General features: G+C 36.6%; 1 protein-coding gene across 11 annotated transcripts in view; it reads right to left on the bottom strand.

Moving 5' to 3' along the window:
* Positions 1-18,035, bottom strand: part of CFAP20DC (CFAP20 domain containing) — a 72,111-nt gene extending 54,076 nt beyond the window's left edge. For 4 of the 11 annotated variants that reach the window (XR_007904736.1, XM_051788844.1, XM_051788853.1 and 1 more), the window contains exons 1-6: positions 17,856-18,032; positions 16,652-16,896; positions 12,698-12,785; positions 10,348-10,437; positions 9,779-9,872; positions 8,610-8,682 (exon numbers count right to left, since the gene is read on the bottom strand). Coding sequence is in view for 10 of the 11 variants with exons in the window: in XM_051788844.1 (XP_051644804.1) it covers positions 8,610-8,682; positions 9,779-9,872; positions 10,348-10,437; positions 12,698-12,718 (278 nt within the window). In the remaining variant the exon portion in view is untranslated. Of the gene's footprint in view, positions 1-8,609; positions 8,683-9,778; positions 9,873-10,347; positions 10,438-12,697; positions 12,786-14,872; positions 15,066-15,090; positions 15,334-16,100; positions 16,215-16,651; positions 16,897-17,289; positions 17,822-17,855 lie in introns of those variants that run through there. The other 7 variants (XM_051788847.1, XM_051788851.1, XM_051788846.1 and 4 more) reach the window with 7 other exon arrangements.
* Positions 18,036-19,426: the final 1,391 nt, after the last annotated feature.

The following is a 19,426-nucleotide window of genomic DNA, read 5'->3' as shown; positions in this document are numbered from 1 at the left end:
TCTGTCCCTCCTTTAAAAAAAGTAGGTACCTTAGTTACAGAAAGGCCATTGGTATATCTACAGCTCAGTTACATCCCAAAATGTAACTCTGAACACATTCACTTAGCTAAAAATACATACATTTTTATCAGACTCTATCATATAAGTCTAACATAAGAGTTTTTTATGATGATATATGTGCTATAAAAAAGGGGCAAACCTTAGATACATACCTACAATCACACTTAAAGATACATGATTTATTTCAAATAATAGTTTTAAAACATTTGAAGAGGCAAAATTAAAGAAAGGTGTCCTAAAAATTCTGTAAAATAATTTATTTCCTAAGAGAATGAGATAATTATGTAAGAGTTAGTGTTACTTCCAGATTTTCCAGTTACATTGCTTATTGGAAAACAAAAACACAACACAGGTCTGAAGAAACACTTTTCTGAAATAATTCAGACAACAGGAGTTAGAACATTAGATCTCTCAGTTGTAAAATGACTTGAGTACTTCTGGTGAAACTCAACTTTTTTTTTTTTTTCCTGTTATCCAAAAGTAGAACCTACGTTAAACCTACAAAGGCAAGAAACATCTGCAGCACACATCTTGATTTTCAAAAATCTATATGGGAGTTAATGTATTTTTATTATGTGTGTGCTTGAGTATTTATATCTAAGGGTCAGACGTGATAGAAAAGTAATGAGACCATGCTGAGAAAAATGAGGTAGTCAACAAGAAAATCCACCTCATTTATAATAATATTCCTGTGATCAGCAGGTGCATAACTCTTCCAGCTATGGTCATTAACTGCATTCACTTCACACTTAACATCTACATTTGCAAACCATTTGAAAGTAAAATTACCTTCCAATTCAATTTTCAATTTTATTTTATATCTTCAACTTTGATTGACTATTCTCCTCACAATGGTAACTATAGTGAGATTGCAAGCAAATGGTAGCAGCTACCCAAGAGTACAGATAAACTCATCTTCTCAGATTGGCCATTCACTTTGCTTCTGTATGTATAATAATTTATAACCATTTGTTAATGTTCAATTCAAGGCTTAAAATGAACTTAGAAAAATAAAATGACACTGGACTGTTGAAGAGACGCTTCATTTATCAGGCTCACCTGTTCTTAAAATGAAAGTGGTTTTCTCCTTATAAATGACTTAACCTGGAAGTTTACCAAACATGAAAGCAGATATTTCCTCAATGTTGCAAAGCTAAGAGCAACTCCCATACAATTTAATATTAACACAAATCTCTTTGTATCCTGGTCAAAATCCAGACAAAATCCTCTGCTGAAGTTTCACTATTAGCACATCAGTATATTAGTGCTTAGCAACTGCAGTACCATTTTCTCCATAATAAGCACATTAGATAGTATTATCATCATCTCCATTTTAAAGAAAGTAAAATAAAGTAATAGGAATTGTCAGCTGATTTGCTATGCTTTCAGATTCTAAAGTTTCCTTATTCAGGAGCACCCTTTACTTCACATATGTTTTATTTTATGCACTACTTGTAAATTGGTCTCGTAGGAGATACCACATTATTGAAGTGGCTGCCTGATCACCTGAAATCCACATGCCCTCATAAAAATAGACTTAGTTATGTCGAAAATGAATCAAATCTCTATGAAATCAGAGATCTGGAAGACTGATATGTCACAGAGACTAGGAGAACAAGTTGTTTTGGGTACTGGAATTTCCTGTTGGTAGTGGTTTTCTGGAGAGAATTAGGAAAAAAACCCACAAAGTCCCCTTAACCAATATACATAAAGAGGGAGTAATACAGGTGGCAGGTGCAAAACAAGAATCATCAAATCTGGTAGTTAGAATAGAAAAACTTTCCAAATATGAACAATTATGAAGAACTGGTGAACCCCGACCTCTCCCTACTTGACAGACTTGCATCAATTATCCAAATAAATGAATGAGTTGGTACTTTCACTGATCAAGAATAATTTATTTTGAAAGTTTAATTACTCTTAGAGCCTCACATGGTTCAAAAAATCATTCTGGAGGTGTTCATTTCATAATATATATTTTAGAAACTTTTATCAATATTTTAACATCCTTGGTTTTGAAATGAGATCATCTTTGTCTTATTTTCAAGTATTAAGCAAATTTTATTTTAGGGCACAGTGGTATCTTCCTCTGAAACAAGGCTAACTGTGCCAAATCATTTAGAAAACTGTAATTCCCCAAACCAGTTTTTAATTTTTCAGTACAAGGTACTCTAATGAGTATTAATATGTGGGAAGTTTATTACCGACATCTTTTCAAGAATCTAAACAAATTACCTCTATAATGCAGTTATTTATGCCTGCAGCTAGTCCTTTTGGCTCTTTTCTTTAGTTTATTGGCTTTTATTCTTTTTGCTTTGTTATTCTTTCCATGAATGTCTCTATTCTAAAGAGACAATCTGTCCTTTCAGGTGTACAAAGGCAAAGAAAAGGTTATGATCGCACCTGCTAATGTAACAGTTCCCTCAAGGACAGCCGTATTTCTCATATTTACACCATTTATTCTAATTAGTAAGAATTGTTAAGAAGTCTGCCCTTTAAAAAGACAAAACAAAGTTGCTAACAAAATTTACTTAATTTGGCGTATGAAAATCCTAACAAACCCTATCAATATATAAAAATATAAACAGGAGTCAGTTTACTCCACATTACTTACATCCATCAACCAAAATATACATAATTAGTACATTTCTTCTCTCTAAAGTCCTAAAAGATGGTAATTTATTCTTTAATATCACCAGGACATCATCTAACACCATGGTAAGATTTATTCTATTAGTATAATTATTAGCGCAATTATTAGTATAATTAAAAGTATATTAGGATTTATTTTATTAGTTTATCCATTTTTGCTCTGATCCCTTTTTGAAAGTAATACAGAGAATGAAAGCATCCCAGTGTCAGAACAGCAAGTGAAATGGTTTTGCCTACCAATTTACAACAAACTAAAATATCTAAATGTTACTGGCAAGATTTAGGAATGGATTATCAGTTGTACTGAGCTCATTGGGAAAGCCTGCCAATAATGACCTGATTGAAAAGAATGCAAAGAATCATCTATCTTAATTTTGACCAATGGGAATTTTTTTCTTCTTATAAGGATCGTACCCAGTTAAGTAAGATTAGAATTATAGAACAGTCTCCACCTTTCCAATTCAAATTTAAAGTTCTCACAGGATCTGCTTCTATATATTTGTATTATGGAGCATCTAATGCTATGTGCATTTAGCTGTCTGCTTAAATAACTACTCTTTGGTGGCGAGTGGCACAGGACAGCCTGTAGGCATCTGGTCAGATCATGTCATTTCCATCACTCTGCACATCTTGGCATGTCCCTCCACAAAAGCAAGCTGAAATGTAGACAGCTGCACCTCCTATCAAGAATAAATCTCAAACTAGATGAAACTTTGAGGCATTACTCCCAAATTTTGTTTTTGAATAAACTGAAGTGTTAATGTTGTCTCCAAAATGCTAATTGCACACATCTGTATGGAGCCTGCTGCTGCATAAAGCTGGAAACCAAGACATTGTGCTCCTCACAAGTTCCGTTCTTACATATGATCACTAGGGCTGCAGGTCAGATCACAACCATGCCAGCAGTATTCTTTATAGGTTAACAATCCTTCTTCCCTTTTTGACCAACACTGTGCACAGACAGGGTGCACATTCAAATACAGAAAGAAACGCTGCTGGAAAAGAAAGATCCCCCTCAAGTGGTGTGCACACCTATGGACTCAAGGAAGGCAGAGAAAAGAACACTTCCATGAAAATCCACATGGTCTAAAGATGCACTGGAGAAAGATGAACTGATAATTAAACTGTTAAGAGGCACTCAAAGAACAAAACATTTTAGGTAGTAGTCAGAGGTATTGATTATTGTGAAGGAAAAAAAGGTCCAGGGCCAAGGAAAAAAGATTCCTTCAACAAGCAGAAAGTAAATTTGGATGTGTGCAAGTTCCAGAACAGAAGATCAACAGCACAAAAATCTTTCTCCACACCTGATGTTTTATATTGATTAATTCAATGAACAATGAAGTTATTGATACGACTTTAAACAGTTTTATAGTTGCAGAAGCAAAGAAACTCATCAAATGTGAGAAATTAGAAATACTTACAGAATAAGGATAACAAATTTGTCCTGACTAGGGGGAAAGAAGATACCTGTCTTCTTTCAGACCAAGTGTCTAATCTAAATAATTTAAAATAATAATAATTAATAATTTTAAATTAGGATGGTGTATTTTGTTATCAGTTCTATAAAATTGCATGAAACTTTTATATCTGGAAGCAGGACACCCTATTCATAGGATACATTTATACCTTTTTTTTGGATACCTGTTTCCTAAATTACTACCCATGCTGTGCTTGTACTCTGGTCAAAGTGATGACTGAAGTTATCAAAAAATATTTACTTTCAAATATGAGTTAATATTCATAAATGATGGGATTAAACATATTCTAATACTTTTCTGTATTTCACTCCTGCTTCACAAAAAATTCAAGGAACAAGTGTCATGCTAGTAAACACCAGAATCTCTCCAGCTAAATCAATTCAATAGAGTTTACTTCCAGTCTCTATCTAAAATCTTCAAATAATGTCAGACACACGTAATAGAATTAGCATCTGTGTCTTACTTCAAATCTAAAGAGGTTGCTCTAAGTTTTGCAAGACTAACCAAGATTCATATTTTTATTGTTCTGTATCCGAAAACATGCTGGGTCTTTAGGTTAACATGAATAATTTATGGTATCTCTGTCAGCAAAGCTGAAATGATGACTGATTATGATAGCATCTAATTCACATAAATTCAAGCTGTTACGGTATCTATGAATAAATTAGCTATGCATGTAAAACCTAGTATGTTGTGGTTATTAAAAATCTCAATGTAATAAACTTATAGAAACAACTGTTTGAAAACAGGAAATATGGTACAAAAATATAGATTCTACTGCACTGCTCACAAGCCTTGCAATAACATTTCTTATCAACAAGCACAACTGCTTTAGGAATACAGACATTTTTAACCCCTTTTTCTCTACAGATTCCTCTATCCATAAGTAGCTAAACTTCAGCAGAAAACCTCTTAAACTTAGATATGTTCCAGAGTTTGAAATTCTCACAGAGTTCGCATTAATTCAGAATATAACAAGAGCTGATGACTTCTGGAGCTGGCAAAAGCTAGTGGCAAGCAAAGATAATTTGATTACGAACAGTGGGATACTAACTGAGCAAACCTGTGGATACACGCTTGGCCAAGTGAACAAAAGGTTGAAACATTATGAAGAATTAAGAGACATAGACACCATTAGAGTGAATGAGCAACCATGCTGTGACTCAGAACATGGTCCATAAGGTACTGAGTAATTCTAGGAAGTGGTAACACAGCAGAGCCCCATGGCATGCTAATATCAAGCACCAAGTCTGGGATTCGGAAGCAGGACTCTGACTGGGAAGCAGTTTTCACTGACAGTGGGTATTTTTGCTGTGCAAGTTTTCACATCACAGAGATGAGGGGATCTTATATGAAGTCTCAGACCTTCCCAGCTTTACAAATTATGCCACATGTGATTTACAGCTGTTTACCAACCCAAGATTTAAAGTAGTTTGAAGACTGTGAACTGGCCACCAGTGAGAGAGGCAGCATGACTTTGGAGCTGCAGCCAGGGGTCACTAAGCACCACACCTGTTTTTGCCACTAATGTTGTTGGATCACTTCGTAGTTTCACCACATTTTGTTGTTACTATCTGCTGTCCTGTCTGGATGTCCAAATGCAAAACTGGAAAACTTGTCTTTTTTCATACAAAATGCTCTCTCCCTTAACTGGCCTCAATTCAGCAATAGAATAAAACATCAAATATTAAATCTGTACTATCACCACACACTAGCTTGCATATCAATGAAACTGTACTTGACCAACCATCAGATTTTAAAATTTACTACCATTCCTATTTTTATCCTTCCTATGTTTAAAAGTATCATACACTGAGTTAACTAACTAGTTGTAATATATTTTCAAAATAAATTGACAAATATTCTCGTATCTTGCATGAGAAAACTGGGAGAAAAAAGGCTGAGCAACCTATAGGGAGTCAGACAAGACCAGATAATATTTCAGTGCATAACCAGAAACTGAATGCCTGATCCTTGTTCATACATCACACCAGCCTACGCTTTTTTTTATTTTTTTTGAGGCTGTGGTACAATTTCAAGGTCTGTCTTCTCAGATCAATAGCTCTAACCATTTGCTGTAAAACTTATTAAAACAAGCTTCTCAGCTTGGGTATCACATATCAGAAATAAAGTATGACAATGACTGGCACTACAGTACTGTAAGAAGAACAAATGTTCATATGCTTGTCAAAATGCTGAGCAGAACTGCCAACAACCACATGGTCTATATATTGGGAATTAAAGCAAGAATGGCAACACAAGCCAGATGCTGTTTTCTATTACACACAAATATTTTTTCAAACATTGAGTTACCTTTGCTTTTTAAGAAAGGTAAAAAAAAAATCCATAATACCGAGGATTTAACAACTGGCTACTGCATTTAGAGCAGACAGCTATATTCAGCATTACTAATAGCTTTGCTATTATTTGCTCCAAAGAGGCTGCATAAATTACATGCTCTCTACCTTAGTTGTGATTTTATTATGCTTCACCAAATTCTTCATCCACAATCTATTTCACACATTTTTTAGGCAGATCAATACATTGATTGTTAATGTGGTGATATTCACCTAATCATGCCACCTAACAAAGTATCTAAAATTCTCCTTAAATTTCTTCCAAAGAAAAGATAAGCCAGCTAATGTAAACAGTAGTTTGCACGTTCAGTATTTGTGACAGGAATCTTGCATGACTGGTTGATAGCAGCAAGTTAGAAGGTTTATGTCATCTGATGGCAGCAGTGATGGATGGCCTTGAAGGAATTCTTGTTTGCTGACCAGATCAATCACTGAACAGAATGCAAAAAAGGATGAGGCTCAAACTAAATACCATTTCCATCTCTGTGCAGGATATGAGAGCAAGATATGTAATGTAAAGCATCATATGCAGCTACTACAAAACCTGTCAGCGTGTTTTTTACATAAAGTAAATTTCATGGCTTAGTACACTCAATTTTCAGCTGAAGCTGCCCAAAGCTGCAGTAGTAAGCAGCCAGGTTATGTAACAAACCACCTTTGAACATAAAACTCTAGGCAGGAACAACACAATCAACATTCTGTACACAAACAAGCAAGAGATTTCTTCCAAAACATCTGAAAAGAAAGGAACTGAATGGCAGTCACATGAAGCAAGGACTTGTTTTAACTATTTACTGGATTATCATAAGTCTGCTAGGATAAAATAGTGTACTACCTATTCTGCAAGTCTTGAAGGACTTTATAGGTACATCCATAAATTACAGTTGATTTCAAAAACAAAACTTAGTGATAAAACTATTTTTAAAGACGTTTTATTAACTTTTTCAAATAGTTGCACTAAGTGGGGAACAACTGACATTGTACTTTTAAGATATATATTATATATATATATATAAGATAGATACATATTCAAAATAACGAGCAACTTAAAGAATTTATGAACTTATGGAATCATCAGGGTAAGCATGACTTTATTATAGCAGAAGAAATGAAACATCAATTCTTTTGTAAAAAGTATATGGCAATGTAGTAAGTGGGATTACTTCATCCCCACAGACACTGAAATCACTGCACATAAGAAGAGAAAATTGGGATTTGTACCAGGTCATTAAATCTCTGTCTTCTGCCTAGAGAATGTCCACGAGAAGCAAATCTATGCACTTGGTTTCTGTTTACTACAGGACATATCCTGTTTGTTTTGTCACTTTACTTGCAAACTTACAGAAAGACAAACAAAAATAAAATCCTTCTTTGACTTTACATATTATCCAACCCATCTTTTCTTGCAGGGCTTCTAAGGCCCAAGATTTCTTTTGTTAATTCAACTCCTGGGTGTTCTACTGGCTACAAAGCTGAGTGAGTTGTGCTGCTTATATAAAAATGGATGGTGTCAGTAGGAGAGAAATGTTGTCCAAAGTCTGACAATTGCCCAAGTTTAAAACTCTATTAAATCATTCCATATTGAACTAATAAAAATTCAGCTGTACCTCTCTTTCTTTACAATATGGACATATTTATACCAGCTGAGCACTCCACTTGTTGTTCTAGTTTTTTACCATTTGTTTGGTCATGATTTTCTCCCCCAGTTATTGGAATATATATTTCTTTTTGCCCTGAACCAAGGGACCCTGAACTAGTTATAAATCTCTCACAAATTTTCAGAAAGCCCTCATGAGCCAGTATTTTTCATATGTTTGCTAAATTTATGTCTCATTTCTTCAGATTTTTCACTGTCTTCGTTCAGGATTTTTAGAGTTTGTTCTGTCTTCAAAGGAATGTCAGTATTTAAAACATCCAAGAAATAATGATCTCATTAGCTTAATTACTTCTTATTGACTTGATAAGTCACTGTGCTTTAATGCAAAATATGTCACTAAAATTAATGACTGCAATCAGGCATTCCCTTTACATTAAGTCTTCAAGGAAAATTTGTGCAACTTACAGTAACTCAGTGGAAAAGTCTTTTCCCAATGGTACAAAAATCTGAAGGGTCAGAAATTGCTGGATCAGTCCCACTAGAAATAGAGAAAAAAAAATTAAATATATGTGCTGTGTGCATGCAGATGCATGTTTCACTATAAAGCATTTCAATTTTGTGGCTCCTGCAACACTATTTCCCAAGGTTCACACAACATACGAATACAAGAAAAACCCGAAGAAAACCAATTTAAACTGCAATAAAAATGTTGTTTTAAAAGTCCCATCTGTGGCTTTGGTGGAATTCTCATGAAAACAAAAGGAACTTTTTTTTTTAAAGTTACAACTCTTGTGTATCAAGAGCATGTAGACAACAAATATCCCATAAGAATTATAAAATGAAGTAATATTTCCCTATCAAGATTATCTTATAGTCATATGAAACTCGCACTCCTGTTTGTGACAATGCACACCTTGTTAAACAACTTCAAAAAACCCTTGGGTAAGAATGTAATCAGATCGTGACAACACTGCTCAGTGGAGCCTTCTGATTTTAAGAATAACAGCAAATGAGCTTGACTGAGGGAACCAACAAAAAAATTCAGGTAGCTCCCTATCAAGGGAAAACATTACAAAACTGTCTGGATTGAACCATATGTTGTTTTCTTAGTTATTCCATCAGGGAGGGTACAGGCTGCTCTTCATTGACTTAACAAGACTCAACACAACACTGGCTCTTCTTCTAAAGAATGACAATTCGAAACTTTCTGCCAGTGTGCTTGTTTGATACAACAAAGTAAAAATAATTTGAAAAGTAAAATGAGAAAGGAGACAGGAACCTATTTCACATTCTGTAATGACAGCAGAATTATTGACTTTAGTAAGCACTGAATGGACTCAGAAGTTGTTTATCAGACATTGGTCTGTAGCAGGATCAGGTACAGAACTGAATCTGGTGGCACCAGGACAACATGTATCAATAAGGATCTTCCCTACAGAATTTATTTTAATATGGCATTTCTATACCTGTTACTTATTTGTAAGTGACCTGCTCAAAGTCAATGAAAAACCCCCAGTTTTCTAATGCTGAATTACCCCTGAACCAAGGGAGAATACTGTAAGTTATACATTCCAGTATAAGACTGAGGTAATAATCAGAAAAACATCACAAACATTTAATTCTTTGACACTTACAAGTTTGTCTAGTTTCCTTTGGTAGCTGCATTTTGTTGACTTGACTGCTTCCTTCAAGTACAAAAACAAAGCCTTTTAGTTCTTTGTCATATTCCTAGGAAAAGGAACAACAAACATAAGCATCCTGAGAGAATTCTCTTCTTGACAACCAACCATGCTACCAACATGCAAAGCTATTTCTTTTAAAAATTAGAAATGGCAGATGGCACTGCAAGTATGAAAGTAGTTCAAATTTGATAGAAATAATATAATCCATGTAAGTATGGCCTTTACTTGCATGTTTTATGAACAAATAACACTGACCAACAGGACTCACGACTCAACATGAGTTATCAGAATAGCAAAATTACTTAGTAAATATTTAAACTATAAAATTACACTGTGACCAACCTAGTCTGTAAGCAGGCATAAAGAACTAATTTAAGTAGTCATTTAGTCTGTCATAATGACAGAACTGCAAGTGACAACTCCACTGTCAGGTCAAAGCCCTCATTACCTTCTAATTTTAAGCTTCATTCACATTTTTCTGGTTTATACTCTAGGTTTTATAAGTTTCTTTAAAAACTTACTTTCCATATAGCTGATGGATTGCCAAAAATCTTCCATTTTGCTCCTGGGTTTTTGCCTTGAGCACTGAATATTTCAACAAACCGGCCACCCTATAATAAAATGGTTTAAGGATATATCATCCAACCAAATGTTCAGCACTAAATTATCAATTGTCAAGATGAGGACATAAGAATCCCTCTCCACATCATGCTGTTACCACAGTACATATTACTGATCAGTCTGACAGCAGAATATCAATAACAGCTTCTACACTACTATAATATAGCAATCCATGAAATCAATACTTGTCTTTATTAGAGGATCAAAAAATAAAGTTGAAGGAATATAATGGAATATTTTGAATTATTTTATCTATAATGTCATTCTCTAAAAAGCAAAATTATTGTAAATATTCTAAAACCATGCAGGAGATTAGCAATTTATATTTGGATATGATTTATTTTTACAACTCACCAAGAAAAGTGAGTTTTAAAAAATACTGCTAAAAAATAAAATCTGTTTCAGATAGGGTGTTTTGTCTGATTTCCTATGGAAATGAAGTTTACATCATTTGTCTACATTTGTGAATGGCTCTGCCTACATAGGTGAGTATTTCAAAGACATTTCCTGGTAACTTTTTATTAGTGATCAAATTCCAGCCTAATTTGACCAAACAAAAATTTACTATCTTTTCTGGGCCAACTTAAGTGGCCTGGTAGTAGACCTGTTCCAATCAGTATCACCATAAAAAGGTAAGGGCTGTATTCATGCTGCAGCCTTCATGAGGCACCACAGAATTGATATTGGAAAAAGATAATTATAAATGCCCCTGTCAGGTGAAAACCCCTGACACAGAGCATGGACTCTATTAGACATCAAGGAATCTAACCACAGGCTCTTGGGGAGGTTGGCTTTATCACCTCTGCTTAGGGAGTTATTTGCTTCAATATTTTTCTCATTTGATGTCACATTTTTTTTGTGACATCTGATATGCTCAGCCTACAGTTTGCTAAGCATTTTTCAGTAGCCTGGTTGACCTAATCAATCATTACAACTCTGCCGCTCCCTTCTCATTTCTACTTGCCTGCACTCCCTAATTCTCTTTATGCTCAGCTGCCCAAGCAATTGTACACAAGTCAGAATAAGCAAGAGGGGCAAGGAGTCTTGCCAGCAAAAGAAATGCTCTTCAAATTATTTTTTTAGAGAACATCAACTCTGCATTGTATATGAATTAGGTATTTTCCTCTGCCCACACACACCTGAGATCTCCAGCCACACAGCAGATCCCAGTGACTGGACTTACTAAGTTCTAAGGGGATTAAAAATGGCATTCCATAAACTGCACTTAAAATAATTTTTGAATTTATAATGGATAATTTTTTAAAAATACAGTACAATATCAATTTCTAAGTTATCTGATTTATGTAAGGACTACCAGGATCAAGCTCTTGAAAAGTCAAAAAAGATTCTTAACTGCCAAGCTGTATGTGCTTGCAGCAAATCTTGAACAATCCTTCCATCTTTGCAAATGCATTTTGTTAATAATGCAGCCCTTGAGCAGGCCCTGATTTGAGGTTAATCTGAACAGGACATGGAAAGACATGACATGAGAAAATGTCAAACAAACACTAATGTGAGAAGCTGACAAAAGTCACTTAGTGCTGTGGGGGATGGCTGGATCTCATGGGGGGGGGCATGGAGAAGTTAGGGAAGAAACTGCCAAACGCCACAATCAGCTGGAGGGGAGTATGGGGCACATTTTGGGGAGCACAATACTGCAAAGCCAACAGCACCCAGGCATCAGCAATACCATGCAAAGCTGAGAAAGTCTAGGTAACAGCATCAGAAGTACCCATTTTGGGTACAGAAGTAGCACATCTGGGACCAGCAGGGAAAAAGTAATCAGGGATGGGTTGTTCTCTTGGCATGGGACTAGTTCAGAGAAAGGGAGACAAAGTGGTGAAAAGGAAGGCCAGGAAACAGAAGAAAGGGATAATAAGGATTACAAGTGATAAGTGTGACTAGTGTTGTCACAACCTCGTGCTGGACCAAGAAAATAAACCAACCCCCTTTTCTGACTATACCTCAAGAGCTGGGACTGCTTCCATGACCAGCTGGAAGCAGAGGCTGTGCCTTCTCTGGCCCACAAGAGTAAAGACATTGGCAAAACCACGTTGGTGCCCATTCTAGACCTGACAGCATCAGCAGCTACCCACTATTTCATGAAATTCCTATATAAGTACTGAATAATGAAACACTCCAAAACATTTCTGCAGCTGGACTTTTTGCCTCCCAGAATAAGCTATTTTAATTGAGCTTTCTCAGAGGTGAAATGAAAATGGGTAAAAAATAAAATTATTTCTGTTTTACCTGATAATGATTTTTGAACATTTTTCCACGTTTCACAGGCAGAAAATAATTTTAGCTTCTCAACCAGTAAAGACACTTAGAAACTATGCTGCAAAACAAACAAACAAACAATGTTAGGACAACAAATACAGGATTTGACATGAAAACAATCCTAAAATGAAACTCCAGCCATATTTTAAAAGATATGAATACTATTATGAAGTATTTTTCTGAGTATAAATGTATATCAACTGCATCAGAGGGCTAACACAAAAGAATTAAGACCAAAATAATATTAATATTGACACTGTCTCGGAAAATATTCTCTTTATTCATCAAGTATATAGAATGGCTGCAATAGAGACCTCTCCATCTAGAAATATTTGGCAGAGACTTCTGAGACAAGTTATCTTCCTTCACACTCAACATTCTTCTTCGAGGGTTATTAGTGTAAGACTCAAACCAAGCACTTCAGTTATTTGAGGGCTGTTAAAGTGACTGTGAATTAAGAGATGTCTGCAGTTAGAGAATCAGAACAGTCAAAAGTGAAGAGACTGATACTGGAAGCCTCCCACGTTCCCCTTTGATCGTGCTGAGTGTCTGCAGGCTCAGCTGAAGTCAACAGAAAGTGAAGAGACCCTGAACATAAAAGGGAGTTGTCAATCTCCAGAGACAGAATCAGTCACAAGAGACAACACACACCTTCACTGAAAACTGAAAGTGCTCCTCAGCCCACAGAAAAATCCTTTCACAAGACTGTGCCTCACTTTTATTTGATATACTCTCTTCCTGTTCATTGCTCCAGTTCAGGCACAGATGACTCAAGAATTAATTTTTTTTTTAATTACTGGTATTTTTTTGAGACTGAAACCAGCTTCTTAACAGACAGAAACAATATGCTGACCAGGAGACTATAAGTATAGCTTTACTCTAATGAACAGTTTAGCTCTCACAATCAGAAAGTGACAAACTTCAAAGAAAATTTATAAAAATATATATGCCTGCAAATGAACTAGAAATTCAGTGACAATATATATGAGTTCATAAAGAATGTACTCATTTAAGGTATTAGAGCAGCGTTCGATTTGAAAGAGTAAATAATTCATTTATGAAAACATGATGAAATCTATTGATGTTTATCCACAACTATTTTAATCAGCAACAATTAAGTCTGAAAGTTGTCTGTAAATAATAAAAATGGAAAAATAATCAGATACTATAAATTTATCCCATTCTGCTGCCAGAAATATTACTTTATCTTAAACTTTTTGATTCTAAGGAAAATTAAATTTAGCAACCACAGTATTTGTAACAGGCCCATCAAACCCCATAATTAGTATTTTGATTGTATTAAAGCAATACTGTCACTGTACATCTAACTCACCCATTTCATTACTCTGCATTTTAGACCAGTTTCTATACAATTTTTTCACTTGTTTAGTTGGCATAATTTGTTTGTTTGGTTTTTTATATTACTACATTAACAGTTATATTGAACTACTCAACTATGAACTAGATATTTTAGAAACACCTTTTAAAGAATGCACTTCTAAAGCAAGTGCTTTATTTCTTCCTTCTCTATATATATTCTCTTTATATACAGAGCAATTATTTCTGAAATCACTGTTCACTTTTCTGTATGCAGCTGTCACTTTTCTAATCTTTGCTATTATCTACAACCCTTAAACAAGCCAAAACTACTCAAAATTGCATGATTCCTGTCTGAGTGAGAAGTAGTGGCACCATGAAGCTCATCTCAGAGTGACCTACTGTTTTAATTCCCTTTGCCAGAGCAAAATGTGAAGGACCTGTACTAAAACAGAGGTAGAAGCCAAGCCCTCCTTCGGGACATATTTACAACAGGTGTATCACTAACTCACATGGTGGGGCACTTGTCATTCTGGGATTAAGGATTTTGCCATCGCCCATTTTTAATTTATAATTAATTTTAAGCGAAGGAGATGCAAAGGAATACACTGCTTTTTCCTTAGGGCAAAGCACTTGCACTTATTTTTGCTTTAAAAATCAGTCCCATGTTTGCCAGGCATCATGCACCTAGCATGGCCCTCACACACTCTGAACTTCTGTTACGCCTTATAACATCTGAGGGGAAAATATCAGGACTAAACAAGTGTGAAAAATCCTGAAGAGTCACTGCATAAAAAGTTTTATTTGAGACTGAAAAGAATAACTCACCTCTTTCAGGGACTAATACTAATATTCTGGTGAAAAGTCTGTTTAATTATATTTTATATTTTGGAACAAACATTTAGGGTGCAGTATGTAGAGGCCAAGTTTCATCTTCAATACCACACCATCTTTCAGGAGGGAACAGCTACTTAGCAAGTGGACAGCTACAGCATTTGCAGACACTGCTGAAGACAGATTTGTACTTGAGACATAGAAACTAATACCTCGTTTTCTTTACTGTTTTCTCATACAGTACAAGTGGCTTCCATAAGAGGAAGTCCAGTACTGGCAAATCCCACAGCTTTTTGAAGGAAGATGAAAACAGCTCTGGAAGCCATCTTGATATATTAACTTGGGTTCAACACAGTGCTAACATGCTTTGCCTCTCAGTAGTGCTTATTAGCTTTGGCTTGACATCACTCATTTATCTCCACGCTGCATTGTGTGGAAATAGCTCTCACTTGGCTCTGAGCACGGAAAGAACACACACATGCACTGGTAAAACTCCATGAAGGCACACACCTATGTCATGCAAAAAGCTTGTGCTACTAATTAATCCTTAAGTTCAAGTAGAGGAAACATATGTCTGAACTGAAAAGCTCTCATTCAAATGCTATGCTTAAGACAGAAAAGATGACCAAATAATTAAAGACTTTCATACTGTATCACAATACAGAGAGATATATATGGAGAGGGTAGAGATATATATATATATATGAAGAGATAATATCTAGGAAGTACATGGTAGAAAAGAGAAATACAAAACCCGTGGGATGATGAAGAGTTTCTGAGTGACTTGAAAGATCATATCATCACCAGAAATCTCCAAATTTCATATTGTCAAATAAAGTTCACTCTTACAATATGGCTTAAAATTTTTCACCAACGAAGTTGTGTTTTAAACTGATACACATATGGGCAAGCCAGGTTATTTGCTAATTTGCAGAACAGATTTTACACAGACTCAGAAAATTGATGACTGTTGTAGCTATCAAATTCATAACCAGATGGCTCTTCCTAACTTCAGTGAAAGGTAAACCAGACCCAAAGTTTGTAAGCATTTGTGTTTGGACAACTCATTCATACTACAAAGCTGATTACTGTAAACACTTCAGTGAAATGTCAGTTTGTTTTTCACAAAGGCAAAAATACTGCAAGTGACACTGCAATACAGTTTTGCTCATATAACTTCTCAATTTCCATTAAAATACTAAAAACGAAGACTGGAAATTACCTTTGCTATTAAGAGTGGTAGCTACAAAAGACATTAAGTGAATGATGTATTTGTCATTTAATTACTGAGATATTACTTTCATTATGCATCAAGTAGTATTGTCTTTAATTATAGTAACCTATGCTTAAAAACAAAAGAGAAAACGGTCTGGAAATTTGGTAGTTGCAATATTTTTCCTCTTTTCATCTTTCCTCTTCTCAGTCTCTCCAGAAATTCTAAAAACCAAGAGTACTTAAAATCCAGAAGGACTATTTGAGAAAAATCAAGAGCAACTTAGAATGCAAGTCCGCAATTTTTTGCATAGTTGTCAAATAAATAGATATTTTATGACGTCTTTACAGAATGCCATAAACTAGCAGTTCTCTCATTTTTCAGTCACAGATCTAACTTATCTTTTATTGCCCTGAACCATGTATTTTAGTACCTCTGTCCAAGTGGAAATACAGGCTTAAAGTGTCAGTCAATGACAAACAATCAAGAATGTAATTTATAAAGTTAAGCAACAATGAAGGATATTTATCTTTGAAGAATAGATTCCTATCAGGATTTACCTTGTGATGTCTTCACTTGTGCAGTGACTTTGATCTTTAGTTTCACAGTGTTTCCTACATTGAAAATAAAGTAGCAGCAGTCCAAAATGCCCCCTATTACATCCATTCACACAAGACACTTAGGACTCTGCAAAAACACCTCCATTCTATAACAGCTTCTTATGTATATTTCACACTAGAATGTTTCACATGCAAGTGAATAATATTTGGTGTTTACATAGTACTGCAATTCCAACAATTGGTCCCTAGAAACTTACAAGCAAAAGAGTATTTCACAAACAGCAAACGCAAACAGATCTTCATCCTTCCTTAAGCTAATTAAGACTAAGCACTGCTCTAATTCCAGGAGAGACAAGGATGGACAGACTTACACAGACCTAAAACCCTTCATGGCCATGGTTAGTCCCTTGACTTAAACGGACTATTTACATAGGTATAGGAATACAAGTTTCTGGTCAATATCCCAGCGTTGAAAAAGCTGTGTTTATTTAAGTTTTTCTATTCCAGAGTCAAAACTGTGAAGCAAAATAAAGTGAATTTGCACTTACTACTAATTTGCATTGAAAAATGACACGGATACACTATTTTTGGCAGGGCACACAGGCTTAGACCCAAGACTGCTAATACATATAACTCACCATCACGGGCCCAAAGCCAGCGCTGATTTATGGTGGCCAGGACACACCGGGAAAAGCACTTCATCACTGATGAAGGGTTTTAGTATCTCCCAGACAAATGAATCCCATATATTGAATATTTAAAGCTGAGTTGGTAACACCGCTATATATTTTCTCAAAACACAAGTTAGCATAATAAATGAGCGGGAAGACCATTAATAAGGTGTACCAAGAGTACCGGCGCTCCTAGGCGCGAAGCTGCGCAGCCTTTACACGCAACACGAAAATTAAATAAAACAAATTAAAAATCGAGACTTCCCCTTTTACAAAAATTCGGGCGCAAACCGCTTTGGCGCTAATTAAGACCCACGACCCGCAACCCCGCGGACCCGCTTCCCTGCGGCGCTGCCTCCTCCCGCCCCTCCGCCGGGGATACGAGGTCGGGGCTGGGGCTCGGAGGTCGGGGTCGGGGCCGGAATCAGAACCAGGGGTCGGGGCCGGAATCAGAACCAGGGGTCGGGGCCTGGGCTCTCCCCATGGGGCCGGGGCCGCTCGTCCCGGGGAGATGCGGCCCCGCCGGGTCTCACCTGGCCGCGGGCGGCGGGGCCGTTGAACATGGCGGCGCGGGCGGGGCGGTCACTCGGGGCCGGGCTCCCTTGGCCGGTACCTGCTCGGGTTCCACCGGCGGCGGCTCTTCGGGGGACGCGGGGGAGTCGCACAGGCTCGGGTTCGGGCACAGGCTGCGGTGCCCGCGGGTCCCTGCCCCGCTTCAAGTGACGGACACTCGGCCGAGGCTGTCACGGAGCCCGCACGGGTGTCCCGAGGCTGGCTGTGTGAAGTGACGCTGTGTGTCCCCCACGGACTGTCTCAAGTCAGTCAACAAATCTTGCTTACATCAAAACTCGTGAAATACATTCGCCATTTGCTCTTTAAGCCTTAATTTTTTTATTATTTTTTTTTTCCACCTTCAGGAAGATGAGGGATGAGCTAGAGCAGCCACATCAAAGTCCTTGGTTTTTAGGGAATTAGAATGGCCTTGCAGGTCTGGCGTTTTTCTCCGAGAGAAGGAAAGGAGAAGGACGGCCCCATTAGTTTTAACACCACTGGCAAGAACAAGCAAACATCTCCTGATGGCTTCAAAAACCTCTGGGAAGAAGGTTATGGGGGAACCAATTTGATCCTGGGCTTTATAATGAGATATTAGTCAAAAGAGATCTTCCCTTGAAGTGAGTGCTTTTTTGATCACAGCATTTCTTCATGAAACTTTGTAGCCTTTTTACAGAAAAGTAGTGGAATTTTCTTCCTCGAAGTGTGTCTTAATGTTTCTACAAAGAACAATTATTGAGACCCTTGTAACCCATCACGGTGTTATGAAATACATGAACTGAAAGGGCTGAGCCACCGATGGGACCCTGCTGTGCTCAGGCCACATCACACTGCTCACCTTCCTCGCTTGTCCCCCTGAAAGGTACTGTCCTGGTTTTGCCAAGGAAGGGAATGAGTTAAATCAATTATAAGATGTATTTAGCTTTCTCATTTTACCTTGGGATTTTCTAAGAAATCACATCCAGTGTAGTTTTATCATACACTGGATTACACTGAGTAGAGTTCTTGGGTACTGGAGATAAGGAAAACAATAATACTAAAACAGAGCTACGGGTTATTAAATAAAAACAGTTAATAGAGCAAGGACAAAAGAGAGATGATGATAGCAAGAGAAACGTTAAAAAGCTATTGTGGAATTCTGTAGCCAACAGAAACTACATAGTTCATTACATACAGTTTAACCTGAAGTCATCTTGAAATTCATTACACTCAACGCTGTATCTGAAAAGCCTGAATCATTTGTGACAGGAGTTATGCTAAGGCTTGAGTAGTTTGGAAATTCCAGTTAAAAGTTGAGAGTCAGGCTGAAGAGCCTAAAATTATAAAGGTACATGAAGCAGCCAGCTGTGAGTGTAACATATGTCAGCAGCTACTTGCCTGCTCGGGGCAAAGCCAGGCTGCCCAAGTCCCATTTGCCAGCTGCCACAGGAAACTGGTTTTAGACATATGCTGAGGGGAATTTTTTTCCCCTGTTTCTTCCAGTTTTACTGAAAAAAGTCCATATCATGTGACTCAAAAATAGCAGGTAATATATTACTAGCAAGGAACTTGG

This window comes from Manacus candei, unplaced genomic scaffold (assembly GCF_025592945.1).
Source record: "Manacus candei isolate 608988 ecotype Guabito, Panama unplaced genomic scaffold, ASM2559294v1 h1tg000025l, whole genome shotgun sequence".
Lineage (NCBI taxonomy): Eukaryota > Metazoa > Chordata > Aves > Passeriformes > Pipridae > Manacus > Manacus candei.
Note: the sequence above shows the minus strand (reverse complement) of the source record. Positions and strands in the feature narration are given on the sequence as shown.